Source organism: Pongo abelii, chromosome 16 (assembly GCF_028885655.2).
Source record: "Pongo abelii isolate AG06213 chromosome 16, NHGRI_mPonAbe1-v2.0_pri, whole genome shotgun sequence".
Taxonomy (NCBI): Eukaryota; Metazoa; Chordata; class Mammalia; order Primates; family Hominidae; genus Pongo; species Pongo abelii.
This window is the reverse complement of record NC_072001.2, coordinates 58,686,232-58,706,029: the sequence shown is the minus strand read 5'-3', so window position 1 is coordinate 58,706,029 and position 19,798 is coordinate 58,686,232. Positions and strand designations below refer to the sequence as shown.

The following is a 19,798-nucleotide window of genomic DNA, read 5'->3' as shown; positions in this document are numbered from 1 at the left end:
TCAGCTTTCCCATAAACTCTTAATCTGAAATATTTTGCAGTAGTTCTGGCTGTTTCCTCACAATCCTATGAATGCAAGCTTTGCATTTCTTACCTCTGTGCTTGTCTTCATGTTATTCTTTTCACTTGAAATGTTCTGTTCTTTCCCACCACCACCACCCCCATCTAAATCCAGTGGATTCTTCAAAAGCTAATTCAAAACCAGTTCCTGTAAATGGTTTTTACCTGATTAGTTTGAATTTGTTTCCCTCTCCTCTGATATACAATAGTATTTGAAGTTTGTACCACACAGTTTACTATGTAATTATATACCATTGTTTATTTTTGTTTCATATGTTAACTTTTTATCTCCAAATAGATGATAAGTTTCTTGCGAACCTATTTAGAATTTAATTCTGGGAAAGACCAGACTCCGTAAATTGGGCAACTGCCCAGTGTTTTCTCCAGAATTATTCACTAAATTATCTTCATGCTGGTTAAGTTAGGTTGGTCTTATATCCAAGCAAGGGTTCAAGTCCAATAAGTAATATCTAGTGTAATGTTACTTCTAAGTGTTATTTTCATGCACTTATTCTGAATTTCTCAAACTTTATCTTATAGCTATTTCTGCGTTTGAAGTTCAGCCAATTTCCACTGAGGTCCACGAAGGTGGAGTTGCTCGATTTGCATGCAAGATTTCATCCTACCCTCCTGCAGTCATAACATGGGAGTTCAATCGGACAACTCTACCTATGACTATGGACAGGTAGATGTAGATTTTGTCTTTGGAGATGATATGGGAGTAATGAAGACTTCATATGAGATTATATAGGGAGAAACACCATTATAGGCCTCATTTTTATTTAGGGCAGTAATAACTGATTGCTTAAGACATTTCAAACTTAGCCAAAGAATTAGATTATCAGTCTCTGGCACATGGGGCATGGTTCCTGGTTTAGATCAGAATTTAAATAGATTATCCTACTGCCTTGATCCTTTCCTCAATCATCTGTTCTAACCATGACTATCTGGACTGCAGCCCAGGGTTTTAGGAAACCAAATTATACTCTCATTGCTAGGAAGGGCAGTGTTGGTGTAAGGGTCTTTCATGTATGCCCTGATAGCTGCCCACTCCTGTCTCTGCCTTCCACTTCTCAACCCCCTCTTTACTACAAATGCACACACGAGCACACATGCACACATCTAGTGTTCTGCGGGTGGTTGGGATTTAAAAATCAAGAACTTGATAGCAACTCCAAAAAGTTTGATTCCTGCCCTGCTCCTGAGTTGGCAGACATTTGCCAACATGGTAAAGTACTAAGATGGAATAAGTTATTCATGCAAGTGCTTTATTTAAAAAAAAAGCATATCTGCATATGTCTTGGACAATATATGGATATTAATAGGTAAAAAATCAGGAATTTGAAAAAAATTATACTAAACTCTGGGCCACCAGTTAGCTAAATCTATGCTAGAATGTCAAATGAGACTCTGTAAAATTCGACTGATAGATTGCACAAACCATATTATGCTGGATTGTTTATGTTTTAGAGAGCTTTAGTGACCCAAATGAAAAAAATAGAATCAAGCTAATATTTTAAAAGGTCTTTAAAGTATTGCTTCTAGCACTGTAAAAAGATAGAGTGTATTCCTATCACAGAATATGTTAAATAAAATATAAAATCTAAGCCCGGCACGGTAGCTCACGCCTGTAATTCCAGCACTTTGGGAGGCCGAGGCGGGCAGATCACTTGAGGTCAGAAATTCAAGACCAGCCTGGTCATCATGGTGAAACCCTGTCTCTACTAAAAATACAGAAATCAGCCGGGCATGGTGGCGCACCTGTAATCCCAGCTATTTGGTAGGCTGAGGCAGGAGAATCGCTTGAATCCTGGAGACAGATGTTCCAGTGAGCTGAGATCATGCCATTGCACTCCAGCCAGGGCAACAAGAGCAAAACTCCATCTCAAAAATAAATAAATAAATAAATAAAATATGAAATCTACTACAAAAAGTTTAGTTATCTTTCTCTCATAATAGGATAACTGCCCTACCAACAGGAGTATTGCAGATCTATGATGTCAGCCAAAGGGATTCTGGAAATTATCGTTGTATTGCTGCCACTGTAGCCCACCGACGTAAAAGTATGGAGGCCTCGCTAACTGTGATTCCAGGTACCACGCAGAGTGGCTTTTTCCATTTTTATGACATTTTATTGGCACAGTTGTTACTTTTTCTCCTCTGCTGTAATAATGTGCCATAAAGTAGAATTTCATTTAAATTATTATAATCTATTTGGAAAATGGTCATTTTTAGTTATTAAGCAACTCTTCTTTCATAGGCCAGTTTTCTATGTTATGTCAACGTCTTTAAGAAATATTCAGTCTTAAGAAAGATTAACAAATATTCAGTCTTTGGTATTCTATTCAATACCAAAATTCACTGATGCTCAGGTCCCTTATAGAAAATGGCATGTTATTTTCATTCACCTATGCACACCCTCCTGTATACTTTAAATCATCTCTAGATTACTTATAATACCTAATAATGTAAATTCTGTATAAATCATCATTATACTGTATTTTAAAATTTGTGTATTTTTATTTTTTATTTTTTAAAAAAGTGTTTTCAACCTGCAGTTGGTTGAATTTACAGATGTGAAACTCGCAGATACAGAGGGCTGGCTATATTTCACTTTTGTTTTTAAAAGTGTAAAATACAGAAAGCACAGAAAAGAGAATAACAGTCATCCATTTCTACCAGAATTGTCTATTGTGGAAAAAGATATGTTTGTTTCTAGTCATATTCTTTTGCTTGTCGTTTAAAGAAATACCATGATTTGCATTTGTAAAAATGATATATGCATTTTATAAAAAGTAATGTTTATGAAAATAGAAAACATAAAGCTTCTATATTAAACAATTTTTTAAAACACAAAAATAAAAGTTAAAAAATATCCTCAGTCTCAATGCAAAAATTATCATTGTTAATATTAAGCAAGCATAATTTTATATATTTTGCCATACATTAATATAGGTAGAAGGGAAACTAGAGAGGTGCATATAAAGAAATAGATATTTCATTAAAATGCAATAGATGATAGTTTTTATTTTAAAGCTTAAGTTTGTTTAAATGTAGTGGAAGAAAACCTGGACTGAAGACATTGTTGAACTTCACATAAATGTTTATTTTTCACAAGAGATACTGGTTTCTAACAGATCCTTTAAGGCTGAAAAAAGAAGAAATTTTGAAAAACATTAAGAGGCTGAAGTTATGTATTTAATGCTATGCTTTAATTTTAGGTAAATTAAATAAATTATAGATAATTAAATTATATAAATAAATGAATGCTTGAACCTCAATTAAAAGTAATGATACAGAAAATAACCTGAATGTCCATCAACTGATGAATGGATAAATAAAATGTGTTCTATCTATACAATGATATATATTGCTCAATATAAAGGAATGAAGTACTTATACATGTAACAACATGGGTGAACCTTGAAAACATTATGCTAACTGAAAAGAAGCCATTCACAAAAGACCACATAATATATGGTTCCATTTATATGAAATGTCTAGAATAGGCAAATCCAGAGAGACTGAAAGTAGATTAGTGGTTACTAGGCTGTGGAGAGAAGAAGAGATTGGGAGTGACTGCTAATGGGTTTAGGATTGTTTTGGAGAGTGATAAAAATGTTCTAAAATTAATTGTAGTAATAGTTGTACAACTCTGAAAACTCTAAAAACCACTGAATTATATACTTCAGATGGGTGAATTGTATGGTATGTGAGTTATATCTCAATAAAGTTGTTTTAAAAAAAGAAAAGTGAGTGATAAGAATAAATGTCTTACTAATTTCACTTATTATATCTTATTTATAAGTCATTTTTATATTCTGTCTTTTCCTCCCCAAAGCTAAGGAGTCTAAATCCTTCCACACACCAACAATTATAGCAGGTCCACAGAACATAACAACGTCTCTTCATCAGACTGTAGTTTTGGAATGCATGGCCACAGGAAATCCCAAACCAATCATTTCTTGGAGCCGCCTTGGTAAGTCTTCTCAGGAAAAACAAACAAACAAAAAAAGTCTTTTCCTTAAATTTTGTTCATTCTAATGAAATTTATAAAATGTTTATTTTATATACAAAAACACAGGTTTGGCTATTGAATGTCTTAATTTTTTGGCATTTCAGTGTGTAGAGAAAAGGTCTTAACATGGAGAATTTTATACTTAATTTTATACTTCTCATGATTGATTGCTTGGATAGTGGTCTTTTGACATAATTTCAGATTATCTGTTACATTGTTTTAACTGAAGTATTCTCTTTGAAATAGATCACAAATCCATTGATGTCTTTAATACTCGGGTACTTGGAAATGGTAATCTTATGATATCTGATGTCAGGCTACAACATGCTGGAGTATATGTTTGTCGGGCCACTACCCCTGGCACACGCAACTTTACAGTTGCTATGGCAACTTTAACTGTATTAGGTATGTTCCTTTCATTCTGCAATCAGGGGAATCTTACATTTTAACATTTGCTGTTTTATCTCATTCATAGCTTACTTCTATCTTTCTTGAGCTTTGTAGCATTGATATGAAGTATTGTAATCAAATGATGAATTTCAGGAAAAAACAAATATTTATGTTAAAATATAACTGAAGAATCATTCTGAGGTCACCATTCTGTTTACGTGCCTACCATTATGTTCCTTCTTATTTAGGCTTCCCTTCTATCTCCATCACACCTACACACATATCCGTGTACCTATTTGCCAATTTAAAAATTTAATCTCTTGATTATTGCCACTTGCACTGCATTCACAAGTGGCTATATATTGTTCTTAGTTAAGAAGGATGGTAGGTACATATATTTTAAGTGTGTCTATGTAGATGCTCTGAATAGGGAAATCATGCAGGAAGTGAACACTGAGCAGTGCCAAGAAAAGGCACCTGGAGAGATGTGTGGAGATGTAGACAGGAGCTCAGCATGTCAGGCATCTTCAGGAATGGGGCTTGTTTCATTTGCTGTTTTCTTCCTTGACCCTTTACATCATTCCTATTAGGATCACAGAAATATTTCATTTTTTTCTTTAAAAATAGCTCCTCCTTCATTTGTTGAATGGCCAGAAAGTTTAACAAGGCCTCGAGCTGGCACTGCTCGATTTGTGTGTCAGGCAGAAGGAATCCCCTCTCCCAAGATGTCATGGTTGAAAAATGGAAGGAAGATACATTCGAACGGTAGAATTAAAATGTACAACAGGTAGGCTGTGTCACTTTGCTACCATTTTATATATGATATAATGGCTTTAGTAATTTTTATGTGAAATGGTTATAATAATATCAAATACTTAAATTATCTTGATAGTTATTAACAAAATGAAACTAAACTAAGAAATTAAGACTTATAACATTATCATGTCATACATGTGCTATGCTAAATACTCATTGGTATTTTATACATGGGTCAAGAAAGTGGTAGATGATAATAAAATGCATGTTACACAGTTCCCCAAACTCCAGGGTTCTAGTGCTATTAAGCCACCACTAGAGTTAAGTTACCACAAAAAAGCATATTAGCTCCTTGGGGTCTTAGTTCCTTCTTCCACAAGATGAGGAAATTAGAAGAAATAATTCTCTAATAATTTCTCTATAGTTAATGATTTTAAGAATTCATATTTATTAGCATAAATACAAATTATTGTAACATTCTCATTTGCGTTGAACAAAACTTAAAAATTTTTGTTGACCTGAATTCTATGTACACATTATAATATTCTGTAAATTAGATGCTATTCAAGTCATATAAATTCTTAATGAGCCAAATTTAAAAAAATAAGTTGTTACCTAAAGCAGAGAGCATTTGAATATCACAAATTCTAATGCAGACTCAAAAATGAGTAATTTTAAGTGATCAATGTAGAATATTTTTCACTAGGACAGATTACATAGTTTTTTTTTTTGTTCTCAGTAACTTTTATTATCTAAAATGAGACTATAAGCCAGACATGGTGGCTCTTGCCAGTAATCCCAGTGCTTTGGGAGGCCAAGGTGGGAAGATCACTTCAGCCTAGGAATTTAAGACCAACCTGGGCAGCACAGTGAGACCTTGTTTCTACAAAAAATTACAAAAAATTTAAAAATTACACATGCCTGGAGTCCCGGCTACTCAGGAGGATGAGGCAAGAGGGCGAGAGGATTATTTGAGCCCAGGAGTTTGAGGCTGCAGTGAGCTGTGATTGTGACACTGCACTTCAGCCTGGGTTACAGAGTGAGACCCCGTCTCTTTAAAACAACAACAACAAAAAGAAAATGACAACAACAAAAACACACCAAAAAATCTTCAGGATTCCACATAGTTGCTGCAGGGTTCTACAAATGCTTGATTTTAATTTGAATTTTAAAATAAAATAAAATGAGAGTATATTTAGCAATAGCTAAACTTTATTTTGAATTCATTCTTAGAATTTTTCATGGAAATAATTTTTTTTCTTTCCCTAGTAAATTGGTAATTAACCAGATTATTCCTGAAGATGATGCTATTTATCAGTGCATGGCTGAGAATAGCCAAGGATCTATTTTATCTAGAGCCAGACTGACTGTAGTGATGTCAGAAGACAGACCCAGTGCTCCCTATAATGTACATGCTGAAACCATGTCAAGCTCAGCCATTCTTTTAGCCTGGGAGAGGCCACTTTATAATTCAGACAAAGTCATTGCCTATTCTGTACACTACATGAAAGCAGAAGGTAAGCAATTTTAGGAGTGCTTATTTTTAAGTACTCCTTGCTATCAAGAATTTGTTTTCAGTACGAATAATGCCTTACATAATCCATAAAATATTTTTGAAATTCTGTGGCATTTATCTTCTTTAATAAAATAATCTATCACCTATGTATCTATTGTTTTCTAAATTTCATGTTGTATACTTTGTATATGTAAGTATAGTTTAAGATTTTTCTGTTTAGAAACAGTTACCAGCTAATGCAAAGCATCACTGCCTGCTTAGAAATTGCAAAGTGGTGTACTTACGAATTTCATTCCAGACAAGGTATAAATTCCTTAACTGAGACCTAATATACCAATTTAAGTATGCAGTTACATTAGAACAGTGGTGTGACTGTTTTGTAAAATAATAAACTATGTATATTTATTATTTTTAAGGGAGAAAGTAAACATTGTCAAATTCCCCATGTTTTTGATTTTGTATATTTTAAATATTTTGTATATTTTGAATGTTTTCTGAAATCATATAGAACCCTCTGAAAATTGAACAGGACATTCTTTACTGCTATCTCATCATATAAAAGTAGAAATCAAATGTGTTTTCAAGTTTTTATTCAGAATTATTGATTCTGTTTTGGAGATTTAAAATTTTTTCTTATATTTTACTTTTAGCAAATATCTTAGAGGAAAAAGAGAAGCTACTGATAAATCCTAGAAATTTCTCTATTGATTTTTCATAGAAACCATGGTAGAGGCTTAGAAATTTCAGTTCTATACTTAAACAGCCTAGCTTTTATGGAATATACGTTAAAAACAAATTCAAACACCTAAGGATGGGGATATAATAAAATTAGCCATAGAAACAGGTGGTTTGTTGTTGCTGCTGCTATTTGTTTTTTGTACTTTGAAGTAGGGTTTTGAAAAGGAATATTTTGAATGTAAATCAGGGGTCATGGAAGCAAGAAGAATGAAAGTCTGATAACTGAGCATGCTGGAGTATGTTAATTCCCTTTTTAGTGATTTATGAAGGTAAAAGGAATGCTGGTTTTGGTGGGGACCACTCTTGTTCCCTATTATGGTTGTTTCATTAGAGCCTCCACATGTGGCTCAGTGGTCTATTCAGGAATGGAACAAGGCTTTTTAATTTGAACTCAAGGACCTTGTTTGGTAGGTCAGAAATCGTACTATGCAGCTCCTAATTAACAAGCCATTAGCCAGTCTGTTGTGAAATGCCTGTAATCTTGTCTAATTAAAATGCTATCAAGTTAATTCAGAAATGTGGGAAAACTTAATACTGGAATTTGCCTTCTGTTTTGTTTATAAATCCAGTGTGGGGAGAAGGGACTCTGTCCTTAGAGAGATTTGATTAAGTTGACATGCGTTTACTGTGAATTGTTAGCAAAGCACAGTGGCTGCCAGTGCTCTTGTTCCACTTTACAGGTTTGCTCTGTAGGAATTAAATCCTACAAAGACAAATCCTCTTCTATACCTTGTCATGCATATTTGATTAAGAGTTGCTGAGAATTTTTTTCTTTTAAAAAGAAAAACTCACTGTGGGACAAAGCATTTTGAGGCACATTCTGTGACTCCCAGTTTTTTTGCCCTCAGTATTATAAATAAAAGAACAACTTATGTCAGTCAAATTTAATAGAATCTCTAGGGGCAAAATGAGATCTTTTGCAGGACAACTTCTGGTTTGGTTTGTTTTTCTAAAGAGTGGAGCCATTACATTCCCTACTGTCTCTCCATTTATGTTTAAAAGAAAAAGAACCCCATGAGTTGAAGCAAGTAAAGTTTACACTGTTATGAATTACAATATTCTGTTGTGTTAAGCTCTGTTAGGTTACTACTGTACATTGTCTCTGCTGTGGGTTTTGACTAGATGGTAAATGAAGTTTAGAGAAGATGAATTCTTTTCAGTTTGATTTATTCAGGAAAAATGTCCTCTAATAATTTGTAGCAAAATATGGTTACTTTTAGAAAATAAAGACCTTCCTGTTCACATTTTGTAAAGGGGCACAGAAGATAAGAGATTGAGATTAGACCCAAGGACCAGTGTTTCACAGTACAGGAAAATGGTCTTGTTAATTTTATTTTGAATATGTGTCATTTTAAAACATGGATTCTTTAATTTAGGTTTAAATAATGAAGAGTATCAAGTAGTCATCGGAAATGACACAACTCATTATATTATTGATGACTTAGAGCCTGCCAGCAATTATACTTTCTACATTGTAGCATATATGCCAATGGGAGCCAGCCAGATGTCTGACCATGTGACACAGAATACTCTAGAGGATGGTAAGAAAACATGATTCTAGATCATTTCAGTATGAACATTCATATGTTTTGTCAATTTCAATGAATAAATGTGTTTTAAAGAAAATATCCTCTTTTTGGTTAAAAAACAGGTATGTTAAATTTGCCGTTCAAAATCTCACTCTTGCTTTTTGCCAGTAACATAAGGATAAAGAGCACTTTCAGAATATAAAATTTAGTAATAAAATTCTTATATTCCCATTGTATTTCTTCAGAGGTTACTAGTTTAAATTGTAAATATGTTGCAAACTTTTTTGTACTGAATAGAACAAAATGTGAGTTTTTCTAGGCATGAATAACTGTAATGACTGCCACATATTGAGTGTATGTAGTGACCAGGGCCAGAGGTACTGGACTTCTGAAACTTGGACTTTATATGATTTATCACCTGTCAAAAAATTCTTAGCACTTAGTACCTGTTGATTAAATACAATATGCTTATACTCCTTAAGGGGGAAAATATTACTTGTTCAATTTGTTTCCTAACCATAGGTTGAAAATTGAGTTGTGGTTCTTTTAGGGAAGGTCAGATATTCATATTATTCTTATAATGGTGGGAAATTTCATCCATATTAAGATAGCCCTAGAGAACTGATTATCCTCCTCTGAGTCTTCATATCATATTGTAAAAGGAGGGATCTGTCTTTCCAGAGTCTCTAGAAGACCTTTTTTAGTACCCTGCAATGTGAAAGGGAATGATTTAATACATGCTTAATCAATACTGTTCTCGCTTAGCAAATGTTTTATCCTCAAGCAATGGTCTGCTCTTAGTTTTTAAAATGTTTTTATATAATCTCCAAATCTCCTTTTTTTTCCATTTAGTCCCAGATCTCTTATTATATCTTTATAATGTCACTTATTTAGGTGTTTATAAAATCAGACTTAGAATAAATGAAAAAAGGTTCACTTATGTGGATAATGAATTCCAAATTTTAGTTTTCATTTAAGAGCCTGTTCCACTTTAGAGTGAACTACAGTATATATGATATCTCTAGTTATCTCGTTGCTGTTAACAACCTCTGTTATGCATGTCTAAGGTGAAAAGCAGGCTAATAAAGATAGTTGTTTTGTTTTTTTTGTGTGTGTGAGGTCTGTTCTCCCTCTATATCCTTGAAGAAAGTGAGTCTTAGCATAGCAGGGAAACAGTGTAGAAGGAGCTATTATTATTTTCTTCATTTTGTGTCTGAAGAAACCTAGATACAGAGAGGTTAATTTGGCCAGGATCACAGAGTCGTACGTGATAGAACAAGGATTCAGACACAGAGAAGCTAACTCTAGAACCCGTCTGAACTCTTAGTATTAGACCGCCTGTCACTGTATTTGACTCGTTTTCCTGAAATGCCAGTTTTATTAAAATGTTTGGAGGAAAAACTGTTTCTATATTAAACAACATATGTTGTAATTAGGAATACAAAATTCACATTAATTTTTAAGATGCAACTCTTACACTTCAAAATATTATTTGCTTGGTTATAACTGTAGAATCCTAGGCTTCCCCACCCTTGTATAATTGACTCTCCCTTGTTTCAAAGCCACTTTGGTGGAATTGTTTGAGAAGTATTCTCATATTTTGTATGAATATCAAATATTCTCATATTCGTTCCAAACAACAAAACAGTCACAGCCACAGTGAAGGATATCTTATATTCTTTGTTTCCACACACTTAGCCCTCCCTCGTTATTTTTTTTTCTTTTTTCTGGTTTGTACTCTGTTTCACTGAAAACCTCTGCTAGGGCTGAAAGTATCTCTTCTTTATTACATGTTGCTAATTAAGAGAATTCAGTTACTGGTGTGCTAAGTGGCAATTCGATTCTAAATATTTATAAACAACCTGTTTTCTTCTATGACTAGTTCCCCTGAGACCTCCTGAAATTAGTTTGACAAGTCGAAGTCCCACTGATATTCTCATCTCCTGGCTGCCAATCCCAGCCAAATATCGGCGGGGCCAAGTGGTGCTGTATCGCTTATCTTTCCGCCTAAGTACTGAGAATTCCATCCAAGTTCTGGAGCTCCCGGGGACCACGCATGAGTACCTTTTGGAAGGCCTGAAACCTGACAGCGTCTACCTGGTTCGGATTACTGCTGCCACCAGAGTGGGGCTGGGAGAGTCATCAGTATGGACTTCACATAGGACGCCCAAAGCTACAAGCGTGAAAGGTGAATTTCTGAAGACTGTTAAGAAAAGATAATACAGTATTTTTACTTTTGAATCAAGCTTTTCTTCTCTTAAGTTATGTTTATATTTTTAAATTTTGTTTTACAAATAAAAATATTCCATAGGTGATGGACTTAATTGAAAAAAATTAAGCTTTTTATTAAGTAGTCACTTTTGCATAGAGTTTATTTGTGTGTAAACTTTTTGGTTGTGCTATTAGTTTGCTTAGCAAATCCCTCATGGACAGATCAGTCCAAATCAAACTGAGTTTCCAAAGTAAGATATTCATAGAGGCCTAATTAATATTATTGCCATATATTTTTAAAATGCTTAGTTCAATAGGAAGACTATAGGACTGCAAAATTCTAGACCCTTCTGTTTCACTAACGTGGAATGTAACATGACTGGTTTTCTTGTTAATTGACTGACAATAGTGCCTGTTCTCTATATCACAGAGGAGTGTGGCCAAAATTAGAAAGTATTTATTGCCTCTTTGAAAAAAAATTAAATATCCAGATATTATTATTTATATATCTGGGTCTTTTTAAGATAGTATTTTATATATTTTAAATTTTGATCTCAAAGTTTAATATTATTATGAAATTTGGGACGTTAGGTTGCAGTATAATTTTTGGATTGAACCTTTTGGTAATTGTTTGCTTAAAACTGAGAGGACTACCCTATTCTGTGTCTTTATGTGGATATTGGGTTGTTTATACATACATTTTCTGATGAATTTTGCTAGCCCCTAAGTCTCCAGAGTTGCATTTGGAGCCTCTGAACTGTACCACCATTTCTGTGAGGTGGCAGCAAGATGTAGAGGACACAGCTGCTATTCAGGGCTACAAGCTGTACTACAAGGAAGAAGGGCAGCAGGAGAATGGGCCTATTTTCTTGGATACCAAGGAACTACTCTATACTCTCAGTGGCTTAGGTGAGTGAATTTGTACTGTGTTTTTCCCTTTTTCCTTCCTCTCTGACAAACTGGGAAGAAAGTTATTGGATATAAAGCAGGAGAACTGACTTAATGCTACAAAGAAAAGATTTAATTTTACTATGTCAGTGTGTATATGCTACTGCTGAAGTCAGTGATTGGTCTTTGACTTACCATTGTGAGTCCAGTGGCAAAATATCAGGCAGCCATTGTATCTTTCTATCTTCGTCCAGCTCTGTGAATCTGCTTTTCTTTGTGGAGTTCACTTCTGGTAGATTGAATTCCTGATCAATTATTGTGAGTGTGCGGCGGATGTAGAATAGCAATTAGAATAGGGATATCACCAAATCATACTCAGTGGTTAAGTTTCACTTAAAATGTGCCTGAGAGTACTGTATAATTGCTATATAATTACGAATTAGGTATAAATAATGGCCTTACATATGACCCATGTAACTGTGAATATTTATGTAGCTCTAACCCAGGAACACTGGAGAAAAAGCACTAAACTTTGTATTTGAGTTCATCAGTGTTCTCTGAAAGACACTGTTTTATTCCCTAGTCTTCCTGTCTTTGTAGAGTGAAAGGAATTTCATGACGTAAACATGTTTAGTAGAAAGTAATGTATATCTAAAATGAATACATGGGCCAGGCGTGGTGGCTCATGCCTGTAATCCCAGCACTTTGGGAGGCCAATGTGGGTGGATCTCTTGAGGTCGGGATTCAAGACCAGCCTGGCCAACATGGTGAAACCCCGTCTCTACTAAAAAAATACAAAAATTAGCTGAGCGTGGTGGCACGCTCCTGTAATCCTGTAATCCTAGCTACTTGGGAGGTTGAGGCGGGAAAATAGCTTGAACCTGGGAGGTGGAGGTTGCAATGAGCCAAGGAAGATCGCACCACTACACTCCAGCCTGGGCGACAGTGCGAGACTCTGTCTCAAAAAAAAGAAAAAAAAATACATGGATATAAACTGATATAAACTCATCAAGGTATAAAATGTACACTTAGCTATTTGTTGCTCACAAGTAGATTTTTACCCTTAAGTACAAAGCAGTCCCTTTGATTATGATGACCAACCTGCTAAATACCTACTGAATTGTTACACCTTCTGGACATACTAGGATTTTGCAAAGCACTCTGGCTTTTCCTTTCACAGACTGCCCTGTGAAGGTGAGGGGAGGTAAAAGGCTCAGCTGTACAGCCATGGGCTTCTCCATGTCCTTCCCTGGCCTCACGGTAGCACAGGCTGTGAGAGCAGCATTAGATTTGAGTCTCTGCACAGTAAGAAGCAGTGGTGGGAGACTGTTTTCAGATGCAGGGACACAGAACTTCATCCTGTGGTTCTATGCAGTTTTCCAGATGGTATTTTGCTTATAATCTCATTACGTTGGTTTTTAATTTAATCTGCATTCAGTTAAATAAGTTTCATTATTGATCTCTGTCACACAGTTTTTTCTTTTCTCTTCTTTGTGTGCACACACACAAAGTGTGTGTGTGTGTGTGAGATGGAGTTTTACTCTTGTTGCCCAGGCTGGAGTGTAATGGCGCAATCTCAGCTCACCGCAACCTCTGCCTCCAGGTTCAAGCGATTCTCCTGCCTCAGCCTCCCGAGTAGCTGGGATTATAGGCATGCACCACCACGCCCAGCTAATTTTGAATTTTTAGTAGAGACTGGGTTTCTCCATGTTGGTCAGGCTGGTCTTGAACTCCCAACCTCAGGTGATCCACCCATCTCAGCCTCCCAAAGTGTTGGGATTACAGGTGTGAGCCACCGTGCCCAGCCTGTCACATAGTTTTATAAATGAAGACGAGAAATTACATATGTTCCACCTTCCTTAAGCCATTGATACTGAGATGACATTAGCCCAACCTACTGCCACTGAAGCCAGCAACATTTATTCCTAGTCGTGGCTTCTCAGTATTCTGTCCCTTTCCCTACATATTACTGATTCGAGAAAATTTTGCTTAGTTATTATGTAAGAAACATGATTTGGGACAATTGTTGATGAAGAATCATAGATCAAGCTTACTACTTCTAATTTTCTCACTGTTAAAGAAAATATGAATATATAGAAGATACAAAAAATACATTATTAGCATGCTCTTCTTATACATCACAGGGAGCTTATTCTAAATAGGTGACTAATTTATTAGAAAAAAACTTGGGTTGTGAAAAGTTTAGAGAGACATTTTATTAAAACTTTGGCAATTAAAAGCAATTCTTCAAAATTTTCTACAGATACATGTATACATATATATATATACACACGCATGTATGTATTTATTTATTTATAAAGAGGGAGACCCATTGATCTTTGTTGAACTTTTTAAATCATCTCTGAACTGTAGTCAACTTTTAAAACTATAAACCTTTATTTTCTCCTGTGTTTTAAAAAATCATATATTACTGCCCTTGTTTTTATGTTGTAAAATCCACTGTGTATGCTATTTGAGGTAAATCCATTTAAAATCACTTCTAATGCATAAACTGGGAAATTATTTTGTCAATATACTACGTCTATTAAAATAGCTGTATGTTTCCTGACTGTGGAATTATATTGAGTGATTGGACTGATTGCAGTTCAGGATAACAGAGACCTCTTGTAGCTGTAGAGACTTTCTTGTTAGACAGCAGGTTTCGCACCCCTGGAGCTACCAAGTCACGGCTGGAATGACTGACTAGCAGAGATGCAGTTGTGTGGATTCAAGTATTGTGCAGCTGTTGACTGGATCACCTTTCAGGTGCCTTTTAATCTTGAGACCCCTATGGTCTAGTCTTACTTTCCTAGAAGGTCAGTGTTGGGGCCTTGCCAGACTTACAGCAGTCAAATACGTTTAACTCACTAAGCAGGCAAGTGTTAGCAGCTATCCTTTCCTTCTTACTTTTGAATATTGGGAGGGGAGTATGTTCTGTTAACTGGACAACTGACCATCTGTGACCATTTTTAGTGAGAGCATCTGGCAGTAGCTGCCTGTTTAACAGAGAGTGATGTGTCTGGAGGGCAGTAGGTTAAGGGAATCCTATCTGTGTCTTGCATGGTGAATACTTGCTTTCACTGAGTTTTGCACATTAAAGATACTTTAACTGGAGCTAGATTTGCTAAGTAGGCTTGGAAATAAAATTTAAATGCTTCTGTTTGCTGATTCAATGTCAATTGGAGTAACAAACTAGTGTCTCAAAATTTCATTTTCATACTAATCCCCTTTCTGATGCCTTTATACACATCTTTTTATTTTTACTTCTGATACTTAAGTTTTTAATTTAAAAAGTATATTATTGGGACATACTCTCCTTGGTAATACACACAGTTCTTTGTTTCTGGAAGAAAGAAAAAGATGAATGAACTTATGTATTTCAATTCATTTAACAAGCATTTTCAAATATTTTTCTGAGACATAGTACTACATAAAAAGGTGTAACATGTAATCTCTGCTTAAAACAAGAAATATTGAACAAAAGACATTAAATTGACGATTTTTCCAATATCTGCACAAATTTTTAATGAACTACATTTAATTATACTTAGTAATGAAAGTTATTTTAGAACTTTTTACTCTAAAACCTCAAAGCTCAGTTCCCTAGATGTACAGTTTTTTTAAAGTAGCTAAAAAGATTATTGTGTCTTTCGTAGTATAAATATTGGCAGAGTGATGGAAATATTTTGATGTTAGCTTGTTTGATTTTAATGACTTTAAAATATAGTTTGATTTTAATTAAAACTGGTTTACTTCGGTGGTGGGGCTGGAAAAAAGCATTAGACTTGTGATTTAATACATATGTGTGATTTGTTCTAAGTGGTGATTTGAGACTTTGTATCTTTGTGGTGATTAATTTCACTTCGATTTTTTCCCCTAGGTACTTTCAATGTTTAGCTCAGTTGTAAGTAGGATTTTTAAATACTTGTTATATTCATCTCACAATAAACTGAAGCAAAATTAGTAACATACTTGTGTTCCCTGATGATTGATTGAAATGATATGTTCCTCTTTTTTCATGTTTGTTTCAGAAATTGGCTTTAAATTCTGAAGTTAGCTAATAATTACAAAGGAACTGTTTTCACAAGCTGTCAAAAACTGGTCTGAATTATTAAGCCTTTATTTGAAAGAATGAAAAGGGGCAGATTTTTATGTAGTACTGTTGTTAGTTTAACATTTAGGACACTGATGTTAGATCATCTTTAGCTTTTATTTTGCCAAAGAACTTGAGCTTGTTAATTATTTTATTTAATTTTACAGTAAGCATGATTAGTGTGAGCATGAGATTTTACACCAATTATAAATGAATAATTAAAATAATAAACTCTACACTACAGCATTTTATTTATTTATTTGAGACGTAGTCTCATTGTCACCCAGCCTGGAGTGCAGTGGTGCCATCTCGGCTCACTGCAACCTCTGCCTCCCAGGCTCAGGCAATCCTCCCACCTCAGCCAGGTCCTGAGTGGCTGGGACCACAGGCGTGCGCCACTACGCCGGGCTAATTTTTGGTATTTTTGGTAGAGATGGGGTTTCATTCTGTTGCCCAAGCTGGTCTTGAACTCCTGGACTCAAGCCATCCACCTACCTCAGCCTCCCAAAGTGCCAGGATGATAGGCGTGAGCCACCATGCCCAGCCTGATTCATTCTGTCAAACAGTCACAAAATAAATTCATTTAATTGAACTCAGTAAACTTCTTTAAAGAAATACTTTTGGAAACTACTTGCCTTGTAGGCTAGAAAACTAACTGACGAAAGTGTGAGTACAAATTATAACAGAAGAGAATATTTAAAAACTATCGTATTTCACTTTCTTCACTATTAAATATTTTTAAGTTACTCTTTCTTTTGTTATGTTTAATATGTTATTATTCCAAAATATGTTGAAACCAACATAGACTTTTTTGTTAATTTGCCAATAGATCAGAAATTTTTGAATGTTTTATTCTCTGCAGTATCTTAAAATGCCAAATATGATTGATACTCAACTCAAATTTTAGAACTTGATATTTGAAAAATTTAGAAACCAATACTTCAAAAGAAATGAAGCATTTACTTCTAAAAAAAATTCTGCTACTAAAAAAATACTATTACATTAAGATAGTAAAAAACAAAAGATTTTTCATTTGCCAATTTGCAGCTACCTCTAATTAAAAATAAAGTGTTTACAGATTGATGAAACTGTAAGAGTGATGTAAGAATTACAGTGCATTATCTGTTTTTTTTCCTTAAATTATCTGTCTTAAATGAAAGGTCTCCTGCCATTGTAAAATACTTTGGGTGTTCTCTGGATGAATTAGAGGTATATCTCCTCTTTACATTTGGAAAAATATTGCCCAGATTTTAAGTCTCAACTCTTCTGGGAAACCTCTTGTGACTCTAAATGGTGTCAGTCATTCCATGGTACATCATTTACAATGTTCTATTATAGAAATCACATGGCACTGATGGTAAAAGAAAAACATCAGTCAAATAAGTTTTTTGTCTGTTGCCTGGATTTGACTTCAAATTTCACAACTTATTAACAAATTAAATCCGAGCTGTTCACCTAATCTTTTAGGTAGGGATAATGGTATTGATTTTAGAATGTTAGGGAGATTAAATGAAATAATGCACATAAAAGTTAGCATAGTGCCTGGGAAAATTGCATTATAAGTTCTCAACAAATGTTAGTTGTTTTTGTTGTTAAAATTGTTATCCTTCCAGGAGAGCAATGTATTTAGAAATTGAGCCTGTATTTAAAAATAGTGTCTGTATGTTTTAAAAATATTTTTTCAAGTAATTTACCGTGATCACTAGATTTGAAAGCTAATGTGTCTTGAGCCTTAAAATGTATATGGATTACCCACAGATCTTGTTAAAACACAGATTCTAATATTCAGTAGGTTTGGGTGGGGCCTGAAATTTTTGCATTTCTGCCCACTTTGAGAAGTAAAGATCTAGACCAGGAGTAAGCAAACTTTTTCTGTAATGGGACAGACCATAAATATTTTAGGCTTTATGGGTGTTATGGACCCAATGTTTGTGTCTTCCCAAAATGTATATGTTAAAGCCTTCACCCTAAATGTGACTCTGTTTGGAGATAGAGCCTGTGAAAAGATAGATGATGAAGGTTAAATGAGGTCATAAGAGTGAGGTTCTAATCCAGTAAGGCTGATGCCCTTATAAGAAGAAGAAATGCCAGAGCCTGCTCTCTACCATGTGAGGATGTAGCAAAAGCCCGGTTACCTGTGAGCCAGGAAGAAAGCCCTCACCAAAAACTGAATCCTTCCAGAGCGTGATGTTGGACTTCCCAGCCTCTAGAACTGAGAGAAAACAAATTTCAATTGTTTAAACCACTCAGTCTGTGGCATTTTGTTATGACAGCCTGAGCAAGACTGTTACAGTGGGCCATATAGTCTCTTTCACAAGTATTCAGCTCTGCTACTGCAGCACAGAAGCAGCCTTGGAAAATACATAAATGCATGTGTGTGGTTATGCTCCAGTAAAACTTCATTTGTGGACACTGAAGTATGAATTTCATATAATTTTGACGTGTCACAAAATAGTATTCTTTAAAACATTTTGTTCAGGCTGGGTATAGTGAAATATAATCTCATGTCTGTAATCCCAGCACTCTGGGAGGCCGATGTGGGTGGATCACATGAAGTCAGGAGTTCGAGAACAGCCTGGCCAGCCTGGCCAACATGGCATAACCCTGTCTCTACTAAAATTACAAAAATTAGCTGGGGGTGATGGTGCATGCCTGTAATCCCAGCTAGTCAGAAGGCTGAAGCAGGAGAATTGCTTCAACCTGGAAGCCAGATTCAACCTGGAAGCCAGTGAACCAAGATTCCACCGCTGTACTCCAGCCTGGGTGACAGAGCAAGACTTTGTCTCAAAAAGAAAAAAGAAAATTTTTTTTAAGTACTGAAAAATTAAAAAAAAAAACACACAACATTTTTAGCTGACAGTTATATCAAGGGCACCAGGCCACATTACTAGAATTTGGAAGTTCTAGATATAGACTGTGTATAGTTCTTGCTTCTCAAAGTGCAGTCCCAGGACCAGCAGCATAATCTGGGAGTTTATTGAAATGCTGAATTTCAGGCCTCCCCTCTACCTATTGTGTTAACACGTAAGGGTAAGGAATTTTGACATTAGGTTTATGCCTTTCTTCTTCTTTTTTTTTTTTTTTTTTTTTGAGACGGAGTCTTGCTCTGTAGCCCAGGCTGGAGTGCAGGGGCGCATTCTCAGCTCACTGCAAGCTCCACCTCCTGGGTTCACGCCATTCTCCTGCCTCAGCCTCCCAAGTAGCTGGGACTACAGGCATCCGCCACCATGCCCGGCTAATTTTTTTGTATTTTTTTAGTACAGACGGGGTTTCACCATGTTAGCCAGGATGGTCTCGATCTCCTGACTTCGTGATCCGCCTGCCTGGGCCTCCCAAAGTGCTGGGATTACAGGCGTGAGCCACTGTACCCGGCCAACCTGCAATTTTAACTTCTGTGATACCTCACGTAACTCCTCATGAAGACATTGTCTAGGAGATAGTGTCAGTTAGAAATGCAAAACTTCTGCTAGGTGCAGTGGCTCACACCTATAATCCCAGCACTTTGAGAGGCTGAGGCAGGAGAATTGCCTGAATCAAGAAGTTTGAGACCAGCCTGGGCAAGATGGTGAGACTCCATCTCTACAAAAAATCAAAAAGTTA

The 19,798-nt window shown here is 35.4% G+C and overlaps 1 protein-coding gene across 5 annotated transcripts in view; it reads left to right on the top strand.

Annotated features, from left to right (window-relative positions):
- The window catches only part of PRTG (protogenin), a 146,806-nt gene that overhangs the window by 58,877 nt on the left and 68,131 nt on the right, over nt 1-19,798 (top strand). For all 5 annotated transcript variants that reach the window (XM_063716663.1, XM_002825480.6, XM_063716662.1 and 2 more), the window contains 9 exons: nt 600-744; nt 2,019-2,152; nt 3,901-4,038; nt 4,324-4,482; nt 5,095-5,254; nt 6,493-6,740; nt 8,854-9,018; nt 10,889-11,194; nt 11,938-12,126. In XM_063716663.1, the coding sequence (XP_063572733.1) occupies nt 600-744; nt 2,019-2,152; nt 3,901-4,038; nt 4,324-4,482; nt 5,095-5,254; nt 6,493-6,740; nt 8,854-9,018; nt 10,889-11,194; nt 11,938-12,126 (1,644 nt within the window). The remainder of the gene's footprint in view (nt 1-599; nt 745-2,018; nt 2,153-3,900; nt 4,039-4,323; nt 4,483-5,094; nt 5,255-6,492; nt 6,741-8,853; nt 9,019-10,888; nt 11,195-11,937; nt 12,127-19,798) is intronic.